Source organism: Scardinius erythrophthalmus, assembly GCF_964197995.2.
Source record: "Scardinius erythrophthalmus genome assembly, chromosome: 15".
NCBI lineage: Eukaryota > Metazoa > Chordata > Actinopteri > Cypriniformes > Leuciscidae > Scardinius > Scardinius erythrophthalmus.
Window position 1 is genome coordinate 15,934,886 of NC_138235.1, and position 26,410 is coordinate 15,961,295.

Consider the following 26,410-nt stretch of genomic DNA (forward strand, 5'->3'; position numbering starts at 1 on the left):
TGACAATGACACACTGTAAGTTGATGAGTTGATTTATCCGTGTTTTAATATGCTCTCGTTCATTAAGATTTGTAGAATGATAGAATCTGTAGAATCGGGTAGAATCTGCAATCTCTGACCCAGTTTGTTTGCTGGCTGCAATACGTTATGTTTCCTGTCAACTGGCATCCCGGGGTGTCGAATTACTATTGGGTGAACTGGCAGTGGGCGAGATCACACAGACCAAAACAAAAACCGACAGACAACTAATAATAATAACTGGCTGTAGAAGTGTTTTTTAGAGAAACGAGTATGTGAGTGCTCAGCTTGTTTCCTAAATCAGTGGTTCTCAACTCCAGTCCCCGGGACCCAATGCTCTGTACATTTTGTATGTCTCCCTTATTTAACACACCTGAACCAGATCATCAGCTCGTTAGGAGAGACTCCATGAACTGATTTGAGTGTGTCAGATAAGAGAGACATACAAAATGTGCAGAGCAGCGGGTCCCGAGGACTGGAGTTGAGAACCACTGTCCTAAATAACTGCAAACACATTATGGTATTTTTATGCTTTAGTAGAGTAAAAAAGTTACTTACAGCACCTTCAAGTCTGAATTATTCAAAAGCCTACCCCTGTAATCCCAATTTACGTGGAAAGGAATAAAAGTTGTTGGTGTTTTACTGTCACTAGTGTTCATTTCAGCTGAAAACTGCAGTGAATTGTATGTAAAGTCACGTCTTTAAAGTTTTGCAAAAATGTAGATAGAAGCACGTTTTTTCCAATGAGTCTAGGTTGCCCAAATATCTAAACTTCCTGTTAATGTCAACGAAGGAAGGCTATGCTTGTCATGCTATTTCTAGCTGACTTGAAAGAAGACAACCTTTCTGCCTCTAACCGCAAAATATCCAAGATGAGTCATTTTGTTCCCCGTTTCTGAACGAATTATGGTTTCAGTAACCAAATCTCACTTATGAGAAAGTAATTAAACGCCAGGTAGTGGTTCATCTCAAGGGACAGCTCTTGAAGTTCTGTTGATGATCTGTAAAACTGTAATTATCATTATCCAGTCTCTGAACCCCCAAACCACACTGCACTCATCTCTCCAATACACCGTCAGAGAAATAGCCACAGCCAGCTGGTATTAAGGTCATTATGTTTCATTTTCGGAGGGGAATGGCTGTCCAGCGCCCATGTTCCTGGACACACACCACACAAATCAATAAGCTCATCCAAGGTCACAAAATGGGCCTTACGTAAACCGGCTTCATTAGTAATCATTACACAAAGCAATATGTGTGGAAATTGAACATTCATTAATGAGGCTTAAAATAGACTCTCGTTATGTAAACTGTGTGTGTCTGGCGTTCTTCTGAGGGAGTGTCTGTGGACTTGCCAGGTAAGAATGAGGATGGATGATTATATTGTAAGAGAGAAAAAGATGATTTATGCGCTTAATTAGAGCGAGCGCATTCGGGGCGATTGACAATAAATTCTCATGTTTTTTTGAGGACGAGGCTCTGACAGTGACGGGACAGTGAGGGACGTGAGCAGGCTTTATGATGTAAATAAACTCTCTGTTGCAAAGCTAAGCTGCTTTGCTGTCTACTGCTTACTTAGGCAGCTAAAAGGTAGCATGCTAGTCGAAATGGAAAAGAGAGTTGTTGTGCGAATGAGAGATGCAACTCACAATTAATTTCAAATAACGGTCTACAATAGCATGTTACAACTTAAGCCTAAGCTATATTTAAGTTTTGACGTGAATACTTAGCGTGTCTGTGCTATTTCTCTCCAGAAGTTATGAGTGATTAAAATGTCTTTGCACTGGTTTAAACTAAGAGTGTGTGTGTCTCTTAACCCGTCACTCAGGCGTATATTGCTATTGAGTCTTCAGTAGTTTGTTTGGCTCGTGTGTTTGGTCAGCTTTTTTTAACTAATTAGTGCAAGAAAAAAAAAAGGCTCATGTGTGAGTTAGGAAGAAAAATTTGGCTACACGCTTATTATGTTGATGATGAAGTTTACATGTCATGCACACTGAACACACACGTATAATTCCACACCCTAACATTTTATAGTTTACTGAACAATTTTTTAATTAGACCCCTTTAATTATTTGTCTTATTTGATTTATTTGGTCAATTTGCAATTTTTTTTTATTATTCTGATTATTCTATTATTCTTTGTATGAAAGGTGCTATACAAATAAATTGTTTTATTATCTTATATTTATTTTATTTCCTTTTTTTATAGTAGATTTATCTCTTCATCTTCCATCTGCCACCTTGGATGAATTTTCACGCCACTGTTTTGGAATCACCTAATGTACAAAGGATACATGCTGTACTACTTTCAGAATTTGGCCAAAATAATAATTTGTATATTACTTTGGCTAGTGTATATGCTTTTTTTTAATTGGACCATTTTAATCACACTGATTTTTTTTAAATTATTATTAATGAATATTTATATTATTCTATTATTTTTCTCAACCTTATTATTTTCCTTTTTTGCTTTTTACTGTTTAATTAAATTAGACCGTTTAATCAGACTGAACATTTTCTACAATATTTTTGTTAATATTTCTTTCTCAACCTTAATTGTGTTGCTTTTTATTGTTGTTATTTGTCTTATTTATTTGGTTAATTCCCTGTATTTTTCTTATTATTCTGATCTGTTATACACTAGCTCACTGTAAAACCCAACAAGTTAACTCAACTCAAACCGATTGAGTAAACTGATTGCGGCAAACCATTTAAGTTTAAAAATAAATACATATGAGTATTGTGAACTTATATATATTGAGTCATCATATATATTGAGTCATCAATATATATAAGTTCACAATACTCATATGTATTTATTTTTAAACTTAAATGGTTTGCCGCAATCAGTTTCCTTAATCGGTTTGAGTTGAGTTAACTTGTTGGGTTTTACAGTGCTGCAATATATGTATGACAGGTGCCATACAAATGAATTGTATTATTATTCATTATGTTTATTTTTTTATAGTCGACATTCTCTTAATCCACCGCCATGGATGGTTTTATTTTTCACAGAGCGTATAACAATGGAATTGCTTTATGCACAAATGATATATTGGCCAAAATTATATGTCTTAGAAGCATCAGAGCTAAAACTGTACAGCAGGAAGAGAAAGTCTTATTGTCTGGTTCCTCAAAGACATCTCAAAGACTTTTTCTAAGGTTGGCTTGTTCTGTTGGCAAGACTTGTGACATTAATTTGATGGCTTCTAGGAGGATTTAAAGAAATGTAAACCAATTCCATACTATTGATCAAATGTTCTCCAGATATAATCCTTTTCTGTTCCATCTAGCTATTTTACAAAGCTGGCATTGACTTTTCACTGTCACTCATACCCTTTTTCAGGTCGTGCCCTGCTGCGGTTGAATGGAGAGAAGCTGGAGAGGATGGGTATAATCCAGGAGACGCTGAGACAGGAGGTCCTGCAGCAGGTCCTACAGCTTCAGGTCCGAGAGGAGGTGCGCAACCTACAGCTGCTCAGCAGAGGTGAGACTCCAGCACCTGGAACAGACACAACCTAAACAATATTACTGCGGTTGACATTAAAGGATGGCCCATGTGAGACAGAGACTCATTCAAAAGTTGCATGAAGCACAACCCAACTTCCCTAACAATAATAATGCATTTTATTTATTGTGTGCACTTCCAACAAACACAAGTGGATTCAGAGAACAGAGAGAATTTTTTTTACTAAAAGTATATATAATTACATATTATATTATATTATATTATATTATATTATATTATATTATATTATATTATATTATATTATATTATATTATATTATATTATATTATATTATATTATATTATATTATATTATATTATATTAATCACTCTTCAGAGGAAGTGAATGAGAGGTGCAACTCAAAATTGTGTTACAACATCTTGGCTAACAACATTATAGGCTATATATATATATTGGCACCATTTTAATTAGACTGTTTTTTTATATAAATATTTGTATTATATTTTTAATTTTCATGCAATAATTCAATTTCATTTCATTTCATGTAATGCTTGGTTAGGGTTTTTTAAAGTAATAAATGAATTATCAGCCATTCACAAATATAATATAATATAATATAATATAATATAATATAATATAATATAATATAATATAATATAATATAATATAATATAATATAATATAATATAATATAATATAATATAATATCATATAATATAATATAATATAATATAATATAATATAATATAATATAATATTATATAATATTATATAATATAATATAATATGTGCTGTCAAATCGATTAATCACGATTAATCACATCAAACATAAAATTATTTGTTTACATAATACGTGTGTGTATGTACAGTATATTATTATATTTATATATATACACACAGACATATATATAATATATATAAACACAATAATATATATACACACATTATGTAAACAAATAATTTTATGTTTGATGTGATTAATCGTGATTAATCGATTTGACAGCACTAATGAATTATAATAATAGAATTAAATAGAATAGAATAGAATAGAAATCAGCCAATTAAATTCGAAGACCAGAAATCACTGTTGTATAATATCCCATTAGTTGATGCATTAATTAACATTAACTAACAATGAGCAATACATTTGTTACAGTATTTATTAAACTTTGTTTATGAAATTAGCATTAAATGACATTAAGAAATGCTTTAGAAGTATTTTTTTCATTGTCAGTTCATGTTAACCAATGTCGTTAACTAATGTTAACAAATGGAACCTTAGTGAAAAGTGCTACCAGCATAACACACTGTATATCCATGTTTTATTCGGCATTGAGTCTTTTGGGATGCAAGTCTTTTTTGGGATGCAAAACCTCTAAGTGTCTCTTTGTTTGAAGCTCACTTAAATCCAACTTTCAAAGTTTCAAAGGACAACCCGTAGTTAAAGACACAAAGTATCAGGGTCTCCTCGGAGCGAGACACGTCCTCAGAACTCCCGCCTCAGCAAGTGTCAAACCCCAGTGTACCCCACATTAACAAGGAGAGGGAATTAGAGACCACTTAAACGCTGTGTCAGGGAATTCTACCAACAGCTTAGGGGGCAAATTTAATTTAACAGTTCACCAAGTCCTGGCCTCCGTGCTGTGATAAAGGAATCTAATTGAGCCACCCAATGGAAAAATCCTCACCTGAGGTTCAAACCGAGGACTCGTGTGGGGGTTCAAACAGGTGAAGGGTGTTTGAGAGAGGAGGACGGTCGAATAGAAGTCCCGCCAAAGCTGATTAGTTGGTTTCTGATAGTTGACATCACCTGTCAGTGCGAGTTAAATCTGTCTCCTGGGGACCGTTGGGCTGGCATGGCTGGAGGACACAGCTTGTGCGAGTTTATTCTTAGACGCGTCTCTCAGCCAGCAGGGTTTCCAGCGGATGTCTAAAGAGAGGCCGTCTATAGCGGCCTGTCATTTTTCATTCAGTGGGCATGAATGAAAATATGAAATATTGATCGGGTGAAAGACTAGACAACCACTCTGGCCATAAAAGGGTCTTGATCTACGTTTTGGATGATGTCGATGTAAATTAACTGAAGGGGCAAGTGTTTTTGGTGTTGATGTTGGAGGTTTTTATGTGGTTCTTAATTCTTGGGAATTTAAGGGATAGTTCAACCCAAAATTGAAATGCGGTCATCATTTACACACCCTCATGTCGCTCCAAACCTGTATAACTTTATTTTTCCGTGGAACAGAAAATTAGCGAATTCTCGATGAGTCTGAACCAATGAGATGTGATTTTCATACCCACGATGTTAACAAAACCAGCATGTTGCTAACCAATTGTAATATTCCGTGATTAATCATAACACCCAGTGTGGTGCATTGTGATGTCATGAAAGCATCCATCCTCTGAAAACATGAAAAATACATTTCAAATTTTCAAGCTTTTCATTCAATATTTTGTCAATTTATGCTTGTTTTGTAAGTTGATAGTGAGTGTTCAGTCGGTGGCTAATGCTTTAAATGCACTGCGTTCGGCTAATCTTCTCGGAGCAATTGACGTGGAACATTTTGCTCAACTTATTAATGACTACTTCAGTGATAATGTGCCACCACCGAAACAAGATGGTTGTGGACATTAATGTTGCAAGTCTTGAACAATATTTGGGCATCGACACAATATGAAACTGTCATGACTGTATTAAAAGGAACTTTGCTACTATAGCTGTGTTGATCACTATTAATCTGGCCACACATCCATGCAGAAAAACTCTTTCACAAATGTCTTTTTCATAGAAACTTGTTAACATGAGATGGGCAGTTTGTTATTTATTGTTATTATTGATATTTTGTTGGATGATTCTGCTACATGGATTGCTACATGTGTAGCCCTTGACCAATGACACACTTCTCAGACTATCTATGCAGAAAAGGTTGAACATATATTTTCCCTATAGATATCGGTTTGGACTTGGTGTGTGCCAAATTTGGTGTTATTACCATGGATTTTAAGTTATGTTTGCTAGGTGATTTTGGTTTGGAACCTTCAGAAAACTGGCTAACAACTTTGGCTTTACTGACTCCAACAAATCATAGATCTTTTTAAAGGTTGTTTAATGGAGAATGTGAAAATAACAAGAACTCATTTTGGAAAATTTGCTTTTTTAAGCAGCTTTTTTTCCTTTACCAGGACATTGGAGATTTAGCAGGAAAGTGGAGTGAGAGATGTGAGGGAAGAGGTTCGGCACACACCTCGGCTCTTTATATGTCCTGAACCTTTATATGTCCTGAACCTGAGCTCTTTATATGTCCTGAACACGACTGCCCGCTAACAAAACAGCTCCTTTTATACATTTAGCAAAAGTCTAAAGTATATATCAATGTACCATCAGTAAGGGTAATAGCTTTCTGTCCCCTGCCCAATAATTTAGCATTGTTTATTAATGATCAACATGGACTTATCTTGCTCTCTCTGTTAAAGCTCATAACGCTCACATGAGTGATTCGGAGGCTTAGATTGACCTTTCAGTCCAATTGCTATCTGGTATTTATGCTCTGAAATGTTGCCTCTGTACTCTTCTAAATTGCTTTGTTCTTTTGGTTCCAAGGCCGAGTAATTCAGCCCTCTTCATCCCTTCCTCAAACCGAAGCAATCTAGCCGAGAGCGAGGCAGATTCTCCCAACACTATAATTGCTGTTTCTATTGAAACACCAAACCTTATTACTCTTCTCTAAATTACCACCCAATCGCCCCATTGTATTGGACTTTAAACATCTTACACAAAGAGAAAAACATGTGATCCACTGCTTCATCATAGAAAACAATGCAATCATTTGCTCCTGTTAACAAAACAAGTCAGTTGGATGGAAAAGTCTCTTTTTTTAGTCTCATTGTCGTGTTTGAGATGTCGCTCATTGCCTTCGGGACTCCTCATGTGTATTTAAACACTAATATTGTGTAGACGTTTTTCCTGAAAAGGGTTTGTACATATTAATGCATGTTTTCATGAATCTTTTACGTGCGTTGCTTTGCACTTTGCTTGTATGCCATTTAGGAGAACTGTAAAATCGAAAGGCTTTTAATGTTTCATTTCATACCAGGAAATGAAGATCTGGGAAATGTCATTGTACTACTTTGAAGACATTTTAAACACAATAGGAAATGTAGAATTGTTTATCGTTAAACAGGATGGATTTCGTGATGCTCAGTGAAATGATAAGTCTTCAACAAGCCAATTAAATGTTGATGTAGCAAACACTGTGAACCTGACGGGAAGTCTCTGAGAGCGACCCACACAAACTCCCTGAGACATCCGCTAGCGTAATCAGCTTGTCTCTTCCATATGCCTGTTTCCATCAGGAGAGCATCCTGAGGCCCTTCCCAACATCTGCTACAAGCTTCTCTATTCACATTTTCAGCTTGTTTCTTTCTTTTTTTAAACATTCAGACAAAAACAAAACTTATTTATGACAACCCTGTGTTATTTCAAAATGACTCTTTCTACAGCACAGCATTTTTATATATCAGATAAATGAGTTCAGATGCAAAAGCCTTTAAGTGCCATCTGAAATTTTCTTCTAGAATGATCATTTTTTTCAAGCTCGTATATTTAAGTTCAGTAATTTCACTTAAATGGCAATGAAAATGACCTATTAATTGTCATTTAAGTGGAATTACTGAACTTAAATATACGAGCTTGATAAAAATGATCATTCTAGAAGAAAATTTCAGATGGCACTTAGAGGCTTTTGGATCTGAACTCTTCAAATATAAATATGATATGTAATTTAAATAGAATATATAAGGTTACACTTTATTTTATAGTTTATTTGTTTCAGCGTAATTATACATTTAAGTACTGAGTAATAATAATTAAATGCATGTACTATAGTGTCACGACCGGCTCGCAAGCCGCGACAAAGAAGGAGACAACACGTTGGATAATAATCAAAAGGAATAACATTTATTAAAGTAAGAATAATTAAATCAGCTCCAACACAGGTGTAACTCCTCAGTCATCAATGACGTCACTCACCCTAACTCCATCCTGCAAACCAAACAAAGGAAAAACAAACAACCCACAAATATAACCCATACTGGGTTCATAACAATAGGATTAGAGTTTGTTTAAGGGTTGGTTGCATGCATGTTATTATGTGTAATTTATAGTTATTCAATTCAAATTCAAATTCAAAAAAATGTATTATCTATTAACCAGTGATAGAAATTTGTCTTAGGTTACCGGTAAACGGCTCACATATACACAGTACATTATTACTACAGTAGGCCTACATAACTACATGTAATGTGTAACAAGGACATATAGCCCTGGTTTCACAGACAGGGCTTAGGGCTTCCAACGTGATGGCGTAATAGCACAAGACGAACAATTGTGGTTAAAAAGTATATATATTTGTATTATTTTTTTTAGAAAATGACAGATCGTTTCACTAGATAAGACCCTTATTTCTCGACTGGGATCGTGCAGAGCCCTTTGAAGCACTTCAAAGCCCTTTGAAACTGCATTGATTTGAACTTGAAGTCCATTGTGTGGAGAAAAATCCTGAAATGTTTTCCTCAAAATACTTAATTTATTTTCCACTGAAGAAAAAAAAAGACATGAACATCTTGGATGGCATTGGGGTGAGTAAATTATCAGGAAATTTTCATTTTGAGGTGAACTAATCCTTTAAGCCAGGACTAAGCCTTAGCTAAATTAAGACATTATTCACATGCTTACTGAAAAAACTACTTTTCTAATGAAATCGGGTTGTTTGGAAGTAGTGGGTCAGTATCTTAACTCCTCCCCTTCTCCCTTTCTCTGGTCTCTCTCTTTCCATTGTAAATGTTACTAGATGGGCATCAGTAATCAGGTGTCTTCATCAGAGACATGCTGCAGATAACACACATTCACCAATCATTCTGACTTTCTGCAGCTTTGGCACTGTGTCATTTGCTGTCGCAGCAGCACAAGCCATTCCACCTGTTCCTTTCCTTAAATGCGTTTGTCTCTGATTGTCCATTGTTCGTGGACTTGAATTGGTCGTTCCATCATACTTTTATATTTTTTTAACTTTCATTTTCATATGTTCTTTCTCGTCAGATTGAACAAGACTATCATTGATTGCCCAGGCCCGGAAGAAACGCATCTCTAAATTGCAATAAGCTTTTTTTAACAATCCCTCCGAACTGATTGCATTCCAAAAAATAAATAAATAAATAAATAAATAAATAAATAAAACATGCAGGTTTTCCTGTCAGCTGCTACAGTTATAATGTATTCTGATGTGATCTCATTTTGTCTAGTCCTTTTTGTTTCTGCCCTTGATGAAAAGATCCTTCCTGCATTTTTCACAGATAACACTCTCTGCTGGTGACAGATAAGAAATATAGCAAACCATGATGTTCTTGAGAATTATGATGATTGCTACCGTTAGACAACCTCCACTCAAACAACATCTGGCCGGTCTGTCTCACTTCCAGAATGAATGATGGCTTGCTGCAAATCTGAATGTTAAGAATTTTGGGTTTCTGAAGCATTTTTTATTTTGAAAAGTACACACTAGTCAAATTACAATTTGAACAATATTTGTGCAAATCCATACCAGTTTTTTGCTCTTTTTTTAAATCTAATGAGACGAATGGCAGCCTGCCACTAATGTAGCAAGTGCAATGCTGTACTTGGTGAGTTTACTACATTACAAGAACCTTAGGGAGCTGGTTATGTGATGAAAACGTCAAAATGTATCTTGCACTAAAAGTTGTTGGTGTTTTACTTTCACTAGTGTTCATTTCAGCTGGAAAATGCAGGGAATTGTATGTATACCGGTACGAGTTTTGCAAAAATTTAGGTACAGGCGTCTTTTTCCAATGAGCTTATGTTGGAAGGAATGGAAGTCAGTTAAGCGTAAAATCGGTTAAATGAGACAGAAACCATTTTTAGGGTAATTTTTGCAAAAGAAGCAATACATATACCACTCAGATATTGTTGTCAGATATTGCAGTACATGTGATCTGAAGTATGTTATTGAAACATAATTTTGTCAGACAATAGATATTAGCTGTATTTGTATTAGTAGTAGGCACTTTTGATTAAATTCAACTTTGAATCCTTTGTGACTCTTTTGTTTTGATTTGGTGGAATCAAACTGGCCAATTAAGTCACATAATTTCAGAAAATTGAAGTCATCGAAATTTCAGTGGTTTGACACTAGACGCTGCTGATCTCAAGGTAAACCCTTAACCCTTAAATGCATGAATGTTTTGCCAATCATTATTACATATTCGGGTCTTTAGTGACCCGGATCTATATCTAACACGGATGGATCTCTACCTGTCGTGAATATATAACTCTCCTGATATTAGAGTAATAATTACAGAAGAATAAAATAAAGCATATTTTGTTAACCTTTGGAGCTTGGAAGGGTTCAGTTTGGTATGTTTCATGCCATCATCACTGTCCTCATCAGAGCTCATTTCCCAGTACATTTCAGCATCTGGCTCATATTCGCCATCTCAAACATATTCTCAAAACTATAATTTTCAACTTCTTCAAAATCAATATTTTGATCACTGACAGCTTCTTCTCCAGATCCAGAATCAAGTGACAGAGACACTAATATTTGATTGCGTTCAGTACTTGCTCTGTAGTAAATCACTGAGCCATTTCAAGCTTTGCTGATGATTCTTCCTATTCTTTTGTTTTCTGCCTCAGTAACTATGAATGAAACGTCACTTTATCATTGTGTATCAGACACTGTCACTTTTTTTTCTTGTTATATTGTTTATAATGAATTGATTAAGGAATATACTAAGAAGGTTGATGTGTAAATTTAAAAATGAATGAGGAGGAGGAGGGTAGTGAATGACGTCCCGGGTCACTAAAGACCTGAGGTATGCTTTTAAGGGTTAACCACTCTCAAGCGATATGTCCTGGTATGTATCTTAAACACTACAGAGCTATTGGTTCAATTGATTCAGAGTTTCAAAAAGCTCAGTTTCTCCCATCACTATTTTGTATGGCCTATTGTCTACTTATAAAATGGCTGCCAGCCAAGTGAACCCTCATATCTTTGCAAACCTGTATGGCTTTGAGAGTCTGTAAATAGCCTAAAATGTTGCACATACAGATATTAAAGTAGTTTTTTTCCCTGTACTTTCTGGTATTAAATGAAACTCTTATATCCCTCTATGGTACGGTGTTGCCTCCAGGCAACATAGTCTATTTTAGGTTCCCTTTCAGTCGCTCACGTTCGACGTAATGTCGACGTGACGACGTAATTGGGATCACTTCAGGGAGCCCTATCAACTTCGAGTGTCTACAGAACGAGCCAATGAACGTTGGCGTGCGTGAATCGCGTCACGCGCCCCGCCCCGCCGCGCGGGTATAAACAGGAAGCGGGCGCACGCACACATTGTCTTTCACTTCGGAGCCGAGCTTTCGTGAGACTTCTGTCTACAAAGAGATTCAGCCCTTGAAGACTTCAAAGAGATCTACTCTCTGCCTACAGTGTTGGTGTGACGGCGCGATCAGCGGTGGCCGCGAGCATTGCAGCTCACAAACTGCTGTTTTCACAGCACTATTGTTCTGTGTTTGTGTGTGTGTGTGTCGGTTCGGTGGGCGTTTCCTTGTGTGTTTATTCACACCGCGGCTACCCCTGGGTGCCTTAGCACTGAGAGAGTATTTTTTCAACCTTTTTTATTTTTACTAAAAGAGCAACACAAGCGTGACCCTGCGTCTTTTTCAAGATGTCATTCCGCTTGTGCGTTTCTGGATGCCGTCGTTCCCTGGCGCCAGCAGATGGCCACAGCAGTTGCCTCTCGTGTTTGGGCATTCAACACGCTGAGGCAGCTTTTGTGGATAGTTCATGTTCCCATTGCAGGAATATGACTATCGCAGCGCTTAGATCGAGACTCGCTTACCTCAAGGGAGGTGCAGTCCCCTCGCCTATGCCCCGATCTAGTGTCTATTCTGCCCCGCAGAATAGACCTACTTCGGTGCATGACCAGGGTGATCTGAGGATTACCGTGAGGCCTTCCCCGTCGAGTCATCCTCCGCAGGCCCCTCACGCCTCACAAGCGCTGTCGCCATTGGGGCTCCTTAGTGAACGTCTTGGTCCTTCTCCGGAACGGCCAACCGTTTCCTTTGGGGCTCCGGCTGATGACCAGATGTCGATCGCAGCATCGGAGGGGGAGCTGTCCTCTGGAAATGACGACTCGGCTGCGTTGCCCCCCTCGGGGTGTGTAGCGTTGTCCGAGCCGGATCCAGAATGGACTGCTATGCTTTCCCGGGCCGCCGAGAAGGTCGGGCTTGCGTGGAATCCTCCACCACGTCCCGAACCTTCTCGGTTGGACGATTGGTTTCTCGGGGCGGGCCGTGCTGGTTCTCAGTGCGCCGCCCCGGTACCTTTCTTTCCGGAAGTGCATGAGGAGCTTTCTAGGACGTGGAAGGCACCGTATAGTGCCCGAAGCCGTTCTAGTGGCTCCTCACCCCTCGCCACCCTCGACGGCGGGGCAGCTAAGGGGTATGTGGATATCCCCCCGGTGGAGCGGGCCGTCGCGATGCAGCTGTGTCCGGCGTCCGCTTCCTCTTGGCGGGGTAATCCACGCCTCCCGTCCAAGGCCTGTAAGTTTTCGTCCGGTCTAACGGCGAAGGCTTACAAGGCCTGTGGACAGGCTGCTTCCGCCCTCCATGCCATGGCGCTCTTGCAGGTCCACCAGGCCCAGGCGCTCATGGACATGAACGAGGGTGGTTCTGACCCAGAGCTCCTCCGGGAGCTCCGTGTGGCAACCGACCTCGCCCTCCGGGCGACGAAGGAAACCGCACGTTCTGTCGGTCAGGCGATGTCCACCTTGGTGGTCCAGGAGCGCCACCTTTGGCTCAACCTGGCGGATATGAGGGACACCGATAAATATCGGTTCCTGGATGCCCCTCTTTCCCAGGTTGGGTTGTTCGGCGACGCGGTCGAGAGCTTTGCCCAACAGTTCTCGGCCGCACAGAAGCAGACGGAGGCCATCCGGCACATCCTGCCCCGGCGGACCGCTGCTGCTCCCACCCGTCCGCCGGCCGCAGACCCTCCGTCTACTCGTCGCCGAGGTCGGCCTTCTGCGGCGTCCTCCGCTCCCGCTAAGCCCCAGCAGCAGCAGCAACCATCCAGGCCTCAGCGCGGAGCAAGCCGTAGGAAGCCGACCCCGCCCGTCCAGGCCGCTGCCAAACCAGGAGGCAAGCGACGGTGCAAACGACCCTGAGACGGGCGGCCCGGAGGTGGATCAAGTTGCTCTTCAGGAGATGGCGAAGGCGCCACTCCTTCCCCCGGTGGAGGGCCGGGCGGAGAATCTTTTGTTTCCTTTTCTTTTTGTTCCGCCACTGACCCACGGGTCAGTGGTACCCACATTTTCAAAAAAAGAGCAATTTCTGAAACCTCTGGGCCCCAAGAGGGCGCGCTTGGCAGTCGACGACGCCGCCATGCCTTGTCACTCCCGAGCCCCTCTTTCATCGCCAGTGAGCAGCAGTGGCTGTGTTCCGGACGTGCTCTCGCCTCCTCACACTCACTCTGCCCTTCGACGGAAGCAGGTATGTGCTGCACCACACACTCAGACCCCACTTCGGGCCGCTGTGCCGTCCGAGTCGGGTCCCTGCATTCCGCCGCGCTGCCCCACCCCGGGTACGTCTGTGGTGCCGTTAGTCCCGCTTGCTCGGTCTCTGGGAGCCTGGTTAACGCTTCCCAGCCCGTCTCGCTGGCTCATCCGTACCATCAGACTCGGCTATGCGATTCAGTTCGCCCGGCGCCCCCCTGCTTTCAAGGGCATCCTGTTCACCCGTGTTCTGGCGGACAATGCCCCTGTGCTCAGGGCAGAGATCGCAGTCCTACTGGCGAAGGACGCGATCGAGCCGGTCCCTCCAGCCGATATGAAGACCGGCTTCTACAGCCCGTACTTCATTGTACCCAAGAAAGGTGGTGGGTTACGACCAATCTTGGACCTGCGCGTCCTGAACCGGTCCCTTCACAGGCTACCGTTCAAGATGCTTACGCAGAAACGCATTTTCAAATGCATCCGTCCCAAGATTGGTTTGCAGCGATCGACCTGAAGGACGCGTACTTTCATGTCTCGATTCTCCCTCGACACAGACCGTTTCTCCGCTTTGCGTTCGAGGGACGGGCATATCAGTACAAGGTCTTACCCTTCGGGCTGGCCCTGTCGCCCCGCGTCTTCACGAAAGTCGCGGAGGCGGCCATTGCTCCCATGTGCGAGCGTGGTGTTCGCATCCTCAACTACCTCGACGACTGGCTTATTCTGGCCCAGTCGAGAGAGCAGTTGTGCGAACACAGGGACATGGTGCTCAGTCACCTCAGCCACCTAGGGCTTCGGGTCAACTGGGAAAAGAGCAAACTCACCCCCGGGCAGAGGATCTCTTTTCTTGGTATGGAGTTGGACTCGATCAACATGACAGCGCGCCTCACCGAGGCCCGTGTCCAGTCAGTGTTGAACTGCGTGAGCACGCTCAGACGCAGAACAGCGGCACCACTGAAACTGTTTCAGAGGCTCCTGGGGCATATGGCATCTGCAGCCGCGGTTACGCCGCTCGGATTGCTTCATATGAGGCCGTTCCAACACTGGCTCCACGATCGAGTCCCGAGATGGGCGTGGCAGAGCGGCTCGTGCCGGGTCCAAGTGACTCCGCACTGTCGCCAAACTCTCAGCTTGTGGTCGGACCCTTCCTTCCTGCGGGCAGGTGTTCCCCTGGAACAAGTGTCCAGGCACTCTGTGGTCTCCACGGATGCCTCTACCACCGGCTGGGGGGCCACGTACAACGGGCATGCAGCTTCAGGTCTGTGGACGGGGCCTCAACTGCATTGGCACATCAACTGCCTCGAGTTGTTAGCAGTACGTCTTGCACTGAGCCGTTTCAAAACGCTGCTACTAGGCAAGCACGTACTGGTCCGTACGGACAGCACTGCGACCGTTGCGTACATCAACCGCCAAGGTGGTCTACGTTCCCGCCGCATGTCACAACTCGCCCGCCATCTCCTCCTCTGGAGTCAGAAGCATCTGAGGTCGCTTCGTGCCATTTACATTCCGGGCCTGCTCAACCGTGCAGCCGACGAGCTCTCACGGCAGCAGGTGCTACCGGGAGAATGGCGACTCCATCCCCAGGTGGTCCAGCTGATTTTCAGGCGCTTCGGGACCGCTCAGGTAGATCTGTTTGCCGCCCCGGACACGTCTCATTGCCAGTTGTTCTATTCTCTGACCGAGGGGACCCTCGGCACGGATGCTCTGGCACACAGCTGGCCCCAGGGCCTTCGCAAGTATGCGTTTCCCCCAGTGAGCCTTCTTGCACAGACCTTGTGCAAAGTCAGGGAGGACGAGGAGCAGGTCTTGTTAGTTGCGCCGTATTGGCCCAACCGGACCTGGTTCCCGGAACTAGTGCTCCTCGCGACAGCCCCTCCCTGGCCCATTCCTCTGAGAGAAGACCTGCTCTCTCAGAGACGGGGCACCTTATGGCACCCGCGTCCAGACCTCTGGAAACTCCATGTCTGGTCCCTGGACGGGACACGGAGGTTCTAGGTGACCTACCCCCTGCGGTAGTTGACACCATCACTTCCGCTAGAGCCCCCTCTACGAGGCGCCTCTATGCGTTGAAGTGGAACCTGTTCGTTGACTGGTGCTCCTCTCACGAGGAGAACCCCCGATCTTGCTCGATCAGAGCCGTGCTTTCCTTCCTGCAAGAAGGGCTGGAACGAAGGCTGTCTCCCTCCACCCTTAAAGTGTATGTTGCCGCTATTGCCGCACATCACGATGCTGTTGATGGTAAGTCTTTGGGAAAGCATGACCTGATCGTCAGGTTCCTGAGGGGAGCGAGGAGACTGAATCCTCCTCGCCCACTCTCTATACCCTCTTGGGACTTGTCTCTGGTCCTTTCGGCACTTCAGAGACCACCCTTTGAGCCTCTGCAATCAGCTGAGTTAAAAATTCTGTCCTGTAAGACAATACTCCTGGTTGCATTGGCCTCTATCAAGAGGGTAGGGGACCTGCATGCATTTTCGGTCGACGAATCGTGCCTAGAATTCGGCCCGAATAACTCTCACGTCATCCTGAGACCCCGGCCCGGATACGTGCCCAAGGTTCCTACCACTCCCTTCCGGGACCAGGTAGTGAACCTGCAAGCGCTGCCTTCGGAGGAGGCAGACCCAGCCCTGGCTTTTCTCTGTCCCGTTCGCGCTCTGCGTCTGTACGTGGACAGAACGCAAAGCCTCAGGACCTCAGATCAGCTCTTCGTCTGTTACGGAGGCCAGCAGAAAGGGAAGGCTGTCTCCAAGCAGAGGATGGCCCACTGGATAGTGGATGCCATCGCCTTGGCTTACGAAGCCCAAGGCGTGCCCTGCCCGCCTGGGTTGAAAGCCCACTCCACTAGGAGTGTCGCTTCTTCCTGGGCGCTGGCTCACGGCGCCTCGCTGACAGACATCTGTAGAGCTGCGGGCTGGGCAACACCTAACACGTTCGCTAGGTTTTATAGCTTACGTGTTGAGCCGGTTTCTTCCTGTGTGCTCGCTTCTACTAGCCGGTAACACCGAAGTTCCCGCTCTAGTGTCGGCTTGCTGCGCCACTCCCTTCCTAGGAACGGATACGTGCGCTTTTTACTCCAGTCGAGTTCCCCATTGGCGAACCCTGTGAGTTCCTCCGCACCCCTTCGGCAGTCGGACGTTGCGGAGCGTCCGACGCCAGGCCTAGTGCTCGTATGCTTGTGTAACTTGTGCTAGGCTGGGTTCCATATGTGGTGATCCCTGCGGCGATCCCATATGTGTATTCTTCCACGACCAGTTCCCTGCGGTGAGCCCGTGTCTTCCCTTGGCAGAGTCTGCTCTGCCGTCACTGTCCGGTGTGTCTCCCCCTTCGGGTGGAGCCACCCCAGTGACATTCCATATGTCGCACTGCCCCTTCGGCCAGTCCATATGTGTATTCTCCACATGTTACCTCCCTTCGGGCAGGATGTGGCTCCGCAGCGTTCTTTCCCCTGGAGAGGTACGCTTTCCCAGTGTTATCCAAGAGTTCCGCTGTGTGGGGTATAATGGAACAGCAGTTGAACTCCCTCTACGCAGATCTTCCGCCCCAGCAGTTGGGGGTCTGAGAGTCTTGCGTAGGGCGCTGGATGTGGCAGCAACCGTGGCGTTTTCCATGGGATCCCAATTATGTCGTCACGTCGACGTTACGTCGAACGTGAGCGACTGAAAGGGAACGTCTCGGTTACTGATGTAACCCTCGTTCCCTGAAGGAGGGAACGGGAGACGTAACGTCCCGTCGCCACCGTTGCTGACCATCGCTGCATGGCCGTCACAAATCTCGGCTCCTCAGCGAAAAACAATGTGTGCGTGCGCCCGCTTCCTGTTTATACCCGCGCGGCGGGGCGGGGCGCGTGACGCGATTCACGCACGCCAACGTTCATTGGCTTGTTCTGTAGACACTCGAAGTTGATAGGGCTCCCTGAAGTGATCCCAATTACGTCGTCACGTCGACGTTACGTCTCCCGTTCCCTCCTTCAGGGAACGAGGGTTACATCAGTAACCGAGACGTTTTTTATAATAAAAACGTAATAAAATTTAATTGGTCAATGCTCTCTAAGGGTAGGGGAACTCAAATACTAACTGATGAAAATGCAAAAGAGTGGACAAATGACCCACAGGGGTCCATTTTGGTCCCTCTTTCAGCACACGTGCACATGTCACATGGCTCCATATTTTCTCCACTGAAAAGGGCATTTTTCACTAATTTCTGTCCAGATAATCAGTTACAAAAAATCAGTCACCTTCATTGGTAAGTAAAGATGTATTTTCAAAAACTTTACATTATATATCATCAAATATTTCATAGGAAATTACATAAAACTGCATGTTGCCTCGAGGCAACATTGTACCATAATGGAATCACATAAGGCCATACCAGGCATACTAGGTTTGAATACTTGAAAGTATATTTTATTTGTAAGGAAAGAAGTTTGAATTATCTAAATGTATTTGCATTTTTGCAAACTGAAAACTCAGCATGGTTCGATGGGACATTTGGCCACCATAGTGGGAAATCGGGCAAATAGTGGGTTTGTGGGACGTGGGCATGGCTTGTGAGTGGTCAGCGGGGGCCGACTGGTCATTTGGCCACTATAGTGGGTAATCGGACAATTAGTGGGTCCGAGGGACGGGGGCATTGCTTGGGACCGTTCAGGGGGGTCAACGGGACATTTGGCCACTATAGTGGGCAATCGGACAAATAGTTGGTTCGTGGGACGGAGGCGTGGCTTGTAAGTGGTCAGCGGGGGTCGAGGGGACATTTGGCCACTATAGTGGGTAATCGGACAAATAGTGGGTCCGTGGGACGGGGGCGTGGCTTGTGATTGGTCAGCGGGGGTCGATGGGACATTTGGCCACTATAGTGGGTAATCGGACAAATAGTTGGTTCGTGGGATGGGGGCGTGGCTTGGGACCGGTCAGGGGGGTCAACGTGACATTTGGCCACTATAGTGGGCAATCGGACAAATAGTTGGTTCGTGGGACGGGGACGTGGCTTGTAAGTGGTCAGCGGGGGTCGAGGGGACATTTGGCCACTATAGTGGGTAATCGGACAAATAGTGGGTCCGTGGGACGGGGGCGTGGCTTGTGATTGGTCAGCGGGGGTCGATGGGACATTTTGCCACTATAGTGGGCAATCGGATAAATAGTGGGTTAGTGGGACAGGGGCGAGTGGCGCCAAACTGAGGATGAAGGCGGCGCTAATTCTGGGGGTCTCGGATAATCGGAGGGCTCCAGTCAGGCCCCCCCTGACCCCACACGGGTCATTAGGTCGGCCAGGGAGGTCTTCCACATGTTTGATCTTGCTGTTGTTGAGGCCTGGCTCCTCTACCGGAGAGACAGCAGAGTTAGGATGATGTTCATATTAGGATAAGGTTATGGTGATTGTTAATGTTTTACCTTGAAACAACACCGATTGTAATGTTTTGATATGATAACTTGATGATATGATGGTTTATAGTACTTGCGTTCCACGATGGTACAATGTTGCCTGAGGGCAACAGCTGGATAATAAATGTTACTTTTTATTAAATATGAAATGTGTAATTCATTAAAAACTTGATAAATATGTTTGTTCAAGTGTTTAGTTAAAGAAATTGATGTTTTCAATAAATTAATACATTTTTTCTTCATGAAAATGTCAAATGTTTAAATTTGTCCATTGTGGTACAATGTTGCCTTGAGGCAACAAACTTTTAATTAATAAATAAATTTAAAAAATAATGATGTTTATTGATATTGTTATAGTGTCCATTTTTAAACAGGAAAAACCTAACAAACTATTTTTTCCTCACTGATATCATATTGCGTACCATAGAGGGATATACAGTATGCTCCCTTGGGATTGTGGACAAATAAAGGTTTCTGAAAATAAAGGTTATTTATTGGCATCAATGATTCCATGAAGAACCTTTAACATCCATACAGTCTTTCCATAGCAAAAAATGTTCTTTATAGTGGAAAAGGGTTCTTTAGATTAATGTTCTTCGCACTAAAAAAATTGCTCTTTTGAGAACTATTCACTGAAAAGTTCTTCAATTGCCATTTTATTTTTAAGAGTGTACCTTTAGAAACAGCCTTCACATCTGAAATGTGCACACGATACAAGGTTATATATGGGGGTGTTTTTAAGGCTTTGAATATCTCCCTGATAAAATGCACATTAGTTGGGAGAACATGGAGGTCCAGAGGGATCTTATAGATGAGAAGGTAAGGTTTGAGATAGTGAGTAAATGTCTAACAACAGAGGTTCTGTGATGCACATCCCTTCTCTACATGTTATTTCCTGCAATCACATGAATAATTTATGCTCTTTTTCATTCTCCGGTCTCTTTTCTCTCTTTACAGCTTCCTTCGGCAACATTTCTTAGCTCACTATCCTTTTGGCAGCTCTCTCGTCTTCCCGGCGGATACAAGAGGCCTTGTTCCTGCTACAGACAGACAGCCAGAGAGAGAGAGAGAGAGAGAGAGAGAGAGAGAGAGAGAGAGAGAGAGAGAGAGAGAGAGAGAATCTGCCTGGCGGTGGAGCTGTAGAGGAGACTGTTAACTCCACACCAATTTAACAGACAGGACCATCTTTTTATGCAAAACTGGATGGGGTTTCAAAGACTCAAAAGGACAAAGTCGGACTCTAAACCTGTAATATAGTGATAAGATTCAAGTCTCACGTCATCTCTACAAAACCTAGACAACCAAGCAGAGCTCTGTCAGACAAGAGTAAGGACTTGGATTGGATCAAGACCTCTCAAAGAAGTTGATCTCAGATCCAAATCTCAGATCATGTTAAGGGAGCGACACCTCTTGATTCCCTGAGGTTTAAAGTGTACAGTTGTCTGATAGCCCTGCTCTTTTGACCCAGCATCACTTGCTCAGAATGGATGTAGATGCAGTGCTGAATAAATCCTGTTTCTACAAGTGTGGGAACAACAGACAATTCCTCCTACCTCTCACAATAGATTGTATCATTCCATTTGCAGATGTAAGAAAGAGAATTACATGTAGAATAGGGCATGAAGTTTGATTATCCAACATTTCCCCATTCCTGACTTCTACACAACAGACTAAAGGGATGTTCACACTGACAAAAACTATGATAACATGATCTGAAACTGGATATTGACTGTGATTTGTGATTAATGATTTGTTTAAAAATGAACATTGAATGTTAATTTTATCAGATCTGCACACTTAAAAACCAACCACCATTTTTATTTCCTTCTCAGGATGTTATTTTGCTTTCTATGTTGTTCCTGCTGTTACCTTCATGAATGCACTAAGTTATATTTTTGATTTCAGTGTCATGTTGAAATCTTGCACACAATGTAGATGTTCAGGTTTTCTCCTAATATATCAAAGAATCCGAATATGAATATAAATTTACTCTAGGAGTTACAGTATGTGTCTAGATCATTGTCACTCATAGAAGTCCCAGTTGTCCTCCTTTACAAAGCAATAATGTAAGGCGCTGCCACATGTCTGCATGGCTAGACCTGTTTTTCGAGTAGCTACCTTACAATCAGAATCTTTAGGTCTGCAACATACTCTACGCAATCAAATGCTTCTAGATTCTAGCTCAATTTGGTGTCTCGTTCCAAGATGAAGCAATTCGTAACTCTGCAAGTATATTCAGTTTTTTTTTTTTTGTTCAGGTGAACTATTGTAATGACAGAGCAGTAGATTAGTAGTAGAGAACACCAAATAGTTGTTGGGTTTCATTAGATCGGTCACCGGGGTATTTAACCATGTTGGTTTTTGTTGGTTCAGTATGAACATGGCAGTTGTGTTTCCCAACATACTAAATCCAAAAGTCAACTTTAAATGATTGAAATGTAGCTGGCTGTGTGAACTTTTGAGTAATGAGGTTTGTTATCATCAAGAACGCAAGAAGGCATGTTAAGTATTTTCTATATTTCCTTTGGTATGATAAATGACCTTTTTTGGAGAGAATAAACTGTAATTCTTTCCATTTTGTGATTTTGCCATTAGTTTGGTAAAATCCAGAATGCTCCACTGAACTTCACTGTGATGCAGTAGCATGTTTGTTTAGGAGGCTCGAATGTTTGTCTGTGTTTAGAGAACAGGGCTGAGTTACAGTAAAATCTCATTTTCACAAAGCAGTTGGAATCTCGAAGTGATTATCTGATGCTCATGACACCAGTCATTGTTCAATGCCTTTTCAAAATGTACTCAAAGCTGATGGAAATCTGGCCAGTTGACACAAACCAGTTCAGTTCATCCAAGTTAAAAGTGTTTATGTGGGACTGTCAGGCCGGAATTCTCTCTGAAATTGATTTGACATAATAAAAGATGGTTTTCCAGAGTGTTTTGCTGATTCCTGCATCCTGACACACAAGCATTTTTTCTCTCCAGACAAGCAATGGTTTCTTTTCAATCTTGTTATGCAAAAATGAGGGAAATTAACATCGGTTATGTAATGACCTGCTACCAACATGATTATACAAGACATGGTGTGGCAAAGACAGATGTATATGTGTGTTTTGGAATAAAGTTTTAAAAAATAAAGATTTTTCATATGGAAATTTTCTCTTTCACAATTGATTGAAACAATTATAGTATGGTCATCCAAATGCAAAGTTAACTGTGTTAAATATATTTTAAAAAATAAATATGCATCTAAATTTTAAATCTAAACATAAATCTTAAATATAAATGTATACTACTGTTCAAAATTTAAAAAAGTTTTTGAAGTCTCTTATGCTCACCAAGGCTACATGTCTTCGATCAAATCATTAATTGTCTGATTTCATCTGTGTTTTCCCTGTTTTTTCTTAGTTTGAGTTTTCCTTTGTTTGTTGTCATGGTTTTTGATTTGGCCTCATGTGCTTTAATCCCCATTTGTTTCAGCTTATGGTTGGTTCTCGTCTATATTATGTTGGGATGCTTTATCTCCTGCTCTTTCATGGTCTCCAGTGTGTTTTTTTGTTTTGGTCTTTTGTAAATAAAATTGACTGTTACAAATAGATACTGCTTCTACTCTCCCTTCCTGCAACCAGCCGTGACAGAGAAACTGACCCAATTTGATGGATCTAGCAGCAGGAAGGATCCTCCATCTCTCACAGGGGGATTGCTTCCTCAAGGACCACACTCAGAGTTTCTTAGATCTGGCTCACCTCATTCGTTACCCTGACAACAGCCTCTGTCTTTTACTGGGCAGGACTCAATGTCCAGACGAAAACTCGCCTGCCTGGAGATGGTCCTTGCGGGACGCTTTGTGAGTATGTGGAATGGGTGCTTTTTCTCTGTGGATCCCCCTCCACCATTTGTGAGAGAGAGAAGGGTCCCAACCCTACAGCACCCAAACCAGTCCCCACTTGTCTTTCAGAGCCCATCCAGTCTCTCGCCATGCCCGCCACTGACCTAGTGCTAGAGCCTACAACCACCATGGACCCAAAGCCTGAGCCAGTGGCAAATATGGAGCCAGAGCCAGCCACAATGCCCGTCCCAGAGACAGAGCCTGTCGCCTGGTACATCCCGAAGCCTGCACCCACATTTTGGTCCCTCCCAGAGCCAGAGGTTGAGGAATGGCTCATTGACTTGGAGGACACGGAGCCTGTCACCTCCCTTCTGCACACCCTCAAACTCCTTCACCCTTCGCCGGTCCTGACTGGTTGGATGATCTATCTATTCCCAACCTGTTCCCTGGCCCTTCCTCCTCCGCTGGTCCCACCCAGCAGCAAAGCTCCTTCGTCTCAGTTGTTTCTGCGCAGTAGCCAAAATCCTTTATCTCTGCTAGTCCCGCCTAACAGCCAAGCTCTTTTGTCTCCGCTGGTTCCGCCCAACAGCCAAGCTCCTTCGTCTCCACTGGTCCCGCCCAATAGCCAAGCTCCTTCGTCTCCACTGGTTCCACCCAACAGTCAAGCTCCTTTGTCTCCGCTGGTCCCGCCCAACAGCCAAGCTCCTTTGTCTCCGCTAGTCCCACCCAGCAGCCAAGCTCCTTCGTCTCCGCTGGTCCCGCCCAACAGTCAAGCTCCTTTGTCTCCGCTGGTCCCGGCCAACAGCCAAGCTCCTTCGTCTCTGCTGGTCCCGCCCAACAGCCAAGCTCCTTCGTCTCCGCTGGTCCCGCCCAGCAGCCAAGCTCCTTCATCTCCGCTTGTCCCGGCCAACAGCCAAGCTCCTTTGTCTCTGCTGGTCCCGCCCAACAGCCAAGCTCCTTCGTCTCTGCTGGTCCCGCCCAACAGCCAAGCTCCTTCGTCTCCACTGGTCCCACCCAACAGTCAAGCTCCTTCGTCTCCACTGGTCCCACCCAACAGTCAAGCTCCTTTGTCTCTGCTGGTCCTGCCCAGCAGCCAAGCTCCTTTGTCTCCACTGGTCCTGCCCAACAGCCAAGCACCTTCATCTCCACTGGTCCCACCCAACAGTCAAGCTCCTTTGTCTCTGCTGGTCCTGCCCAGCAGCCAAGCTCCTTCATCTCCGCTGGTCCCGCCCAGCAGCCAAGCTCCTTCGTCTCCGCTGGTCCCGCCCAACAGCCAAGCTCCTTCGTCTCCGCTGGTCCCGCCCAACAGCCAAACTCCTTTGTCTCCGCTGGTCCCGCCCAACAGCCAAACTCCTTCGTCTCCGATGGTCCCGCCCAGCAGCCAAGCTCCTTCGTCTCCGCTGGTCCCGCCCAACAGCCAAGCTCCTTCGTCTCCGCTGGTCCCGCCCAACAGCCAAACTCCTTCGTCTCCGCTGGTCCCGCCCAACAGCCAAGCTCCTTCGTCTCCGCTGGTCCCGCCTAACAGCCAAGCTCCTTCGTCTCCGCTGGTCCCGCCCAACAGCCAAGCTCCTTCATCTCCACTGGTCCCGCCCAACAGCCAAGCTCCTTTGTCTTCGCTGATCCCGCCCAACAGCCAAGCTCATTTGTCTCCACTGGTCCCGCCTAACAGCCAAGCTCCTTTGTCTCCGCTGGTCCCGCCTAACAGCCAAGCTCCAAACTCCTTTGTCTCCGTTGGTCCTGCCCAACAGTCAAGCTCCTTTGTCTCCTCCTCAATCACTGCTCCTTATTTCCTCTGCTCGGTCCCTCGGCTATGGTCCCTCGTCCCACCATGGTCCATCATCTCCTTGGCTCCACCTCGGACTTCCGGGCCTGTGGCTTCACCTGGTTCCTCTAGTCCTGCAGCTCCACTGGGCTCCTCCATCTCTTTGGCGGCTCTGTTGTCCTCGCTCCCACCGGTGTTGCCTCTGGGTTTCCAAGCCCCAGTTTCGCCTTGCTCTATGGATCTCCTGGCTCCTCCTGCGGCGTCACCCTGTCCCTCTGTCCCTCCGGCTTCACCTGCTTCTCCAGCCTCCCTGACTCTGACTCGTTTGCCCTTTTCCCTGGCCCCGCTCTGCTCATCACCACCCAGAGCTCAGCTGTGGGCAGCCGTTCCTGTGGCATCATCAGGTAGAGCCATAGCGTCCATTCAGAGTCTCCTTGGACTTTTCTCCTTGCACCCCTATGGACTTGTGTTACTGTTTAGCCCTCCTTCCCACCCACAGAGTTTTTGGTAACCCTCTCCCCTCCACTTTGGTGATGTTTTTGTTTATGATGCCAGGAGGTGCCTACTGGGAAAGGGTGTAAATGTCAGGTTTTATCTGTGTTTTCAGTTTTCCTTTGTTTGATGTCATAGTTTTTGATCTGCCCTCATGTGCTACACCTGTGAAAATTAATCATGTCGTTATGTTCTGTGTATTTAATCCATCATGGTCTTGTCTCATCTGTATTATGTTGGGTTGTTTTATCTCCTGATCTCTCCTGGTCTCAAGTGTTTGTTTTCTTTTGTAAATAAAAGTGACTGCTGCAAATAGATCCTGCTTCTTCTCTCCCTTCCTGCAACCAGCCGTGACAATAATATTTTGAAATATTATAAAAATGTTTATAATGTGATTATTATAAATATTATAATATAAATGACAAATATTACAGTTTTCTGTTCGAATATATTTAAAAATGTAATTTATTCCAGTAATGGCACAGCATTATCAATGTCACATGATCCTTCAGAAATCATTCTAATATGCAGATTTTCTGCTCAAGAAAATTTCATGTAATAAATGTTAAAAACAGTTGTGCTGCTATGTTAACAAATGAAACACTGCCAATGCCCCATATTATAGCACTGTTTTCTGTTTTGACGAATGCTTTGATTTAATACAACTTAATATAACATTGCATGCACCAAAACAGAAAAAGCTGATCTTCACCATCAGAGATTTTACAAGTCCTGCAGTGCACCGGTTTCCCATCTCTCTCACACATCCACAGGTGTTCTGTCCGCTTCTGCTGAGCAGAATCTCTTCGCACCAGTGCAGCGCAGGCTGAGATGGAGGGGAGTTAGTCGGCATGCTATTTTATTCATGAGGGTCCTCTGAGCCGTGTGTCTGAATACCTCAAGCT

General features: G+C 43.9%; 1 protein-coding gene across 2 annotated transcripts in view; it reads left to right on the plus strand.

Moving 5' to 3' along the window:
- samd10b (sterile alpha motif domain containing 10b) overlaps positions 1-22,620 on the plus strand; it is an 84,457-nt gene extending 61,837 nt beyond the window's left edge. Inside the window, exons 4-5 of one of the 2 annotated variants that reach the window (XM_081386334.1) lie at positions 3,365-3,505; positions 20,386-22,620. In XM_081386334.1, the coding sequence (XP_081242460.1) occupies positions 3,365-3,505; positions 20,386-20,408 (164 nt within the window). In that variant the 3' untranslated portion in view covers positions 20,409-22,620. Of the gene's footprint in view, positions 1-3,364; positions 3,506-9,835; positions 9,947-20,385 lie in introns of those variants that run through there. The other variant, XM_081386335.1, reaches the window with a different exon arrangement.
- Positions 22,621-26,410: the final 3,790 nt, after the last annotated feature.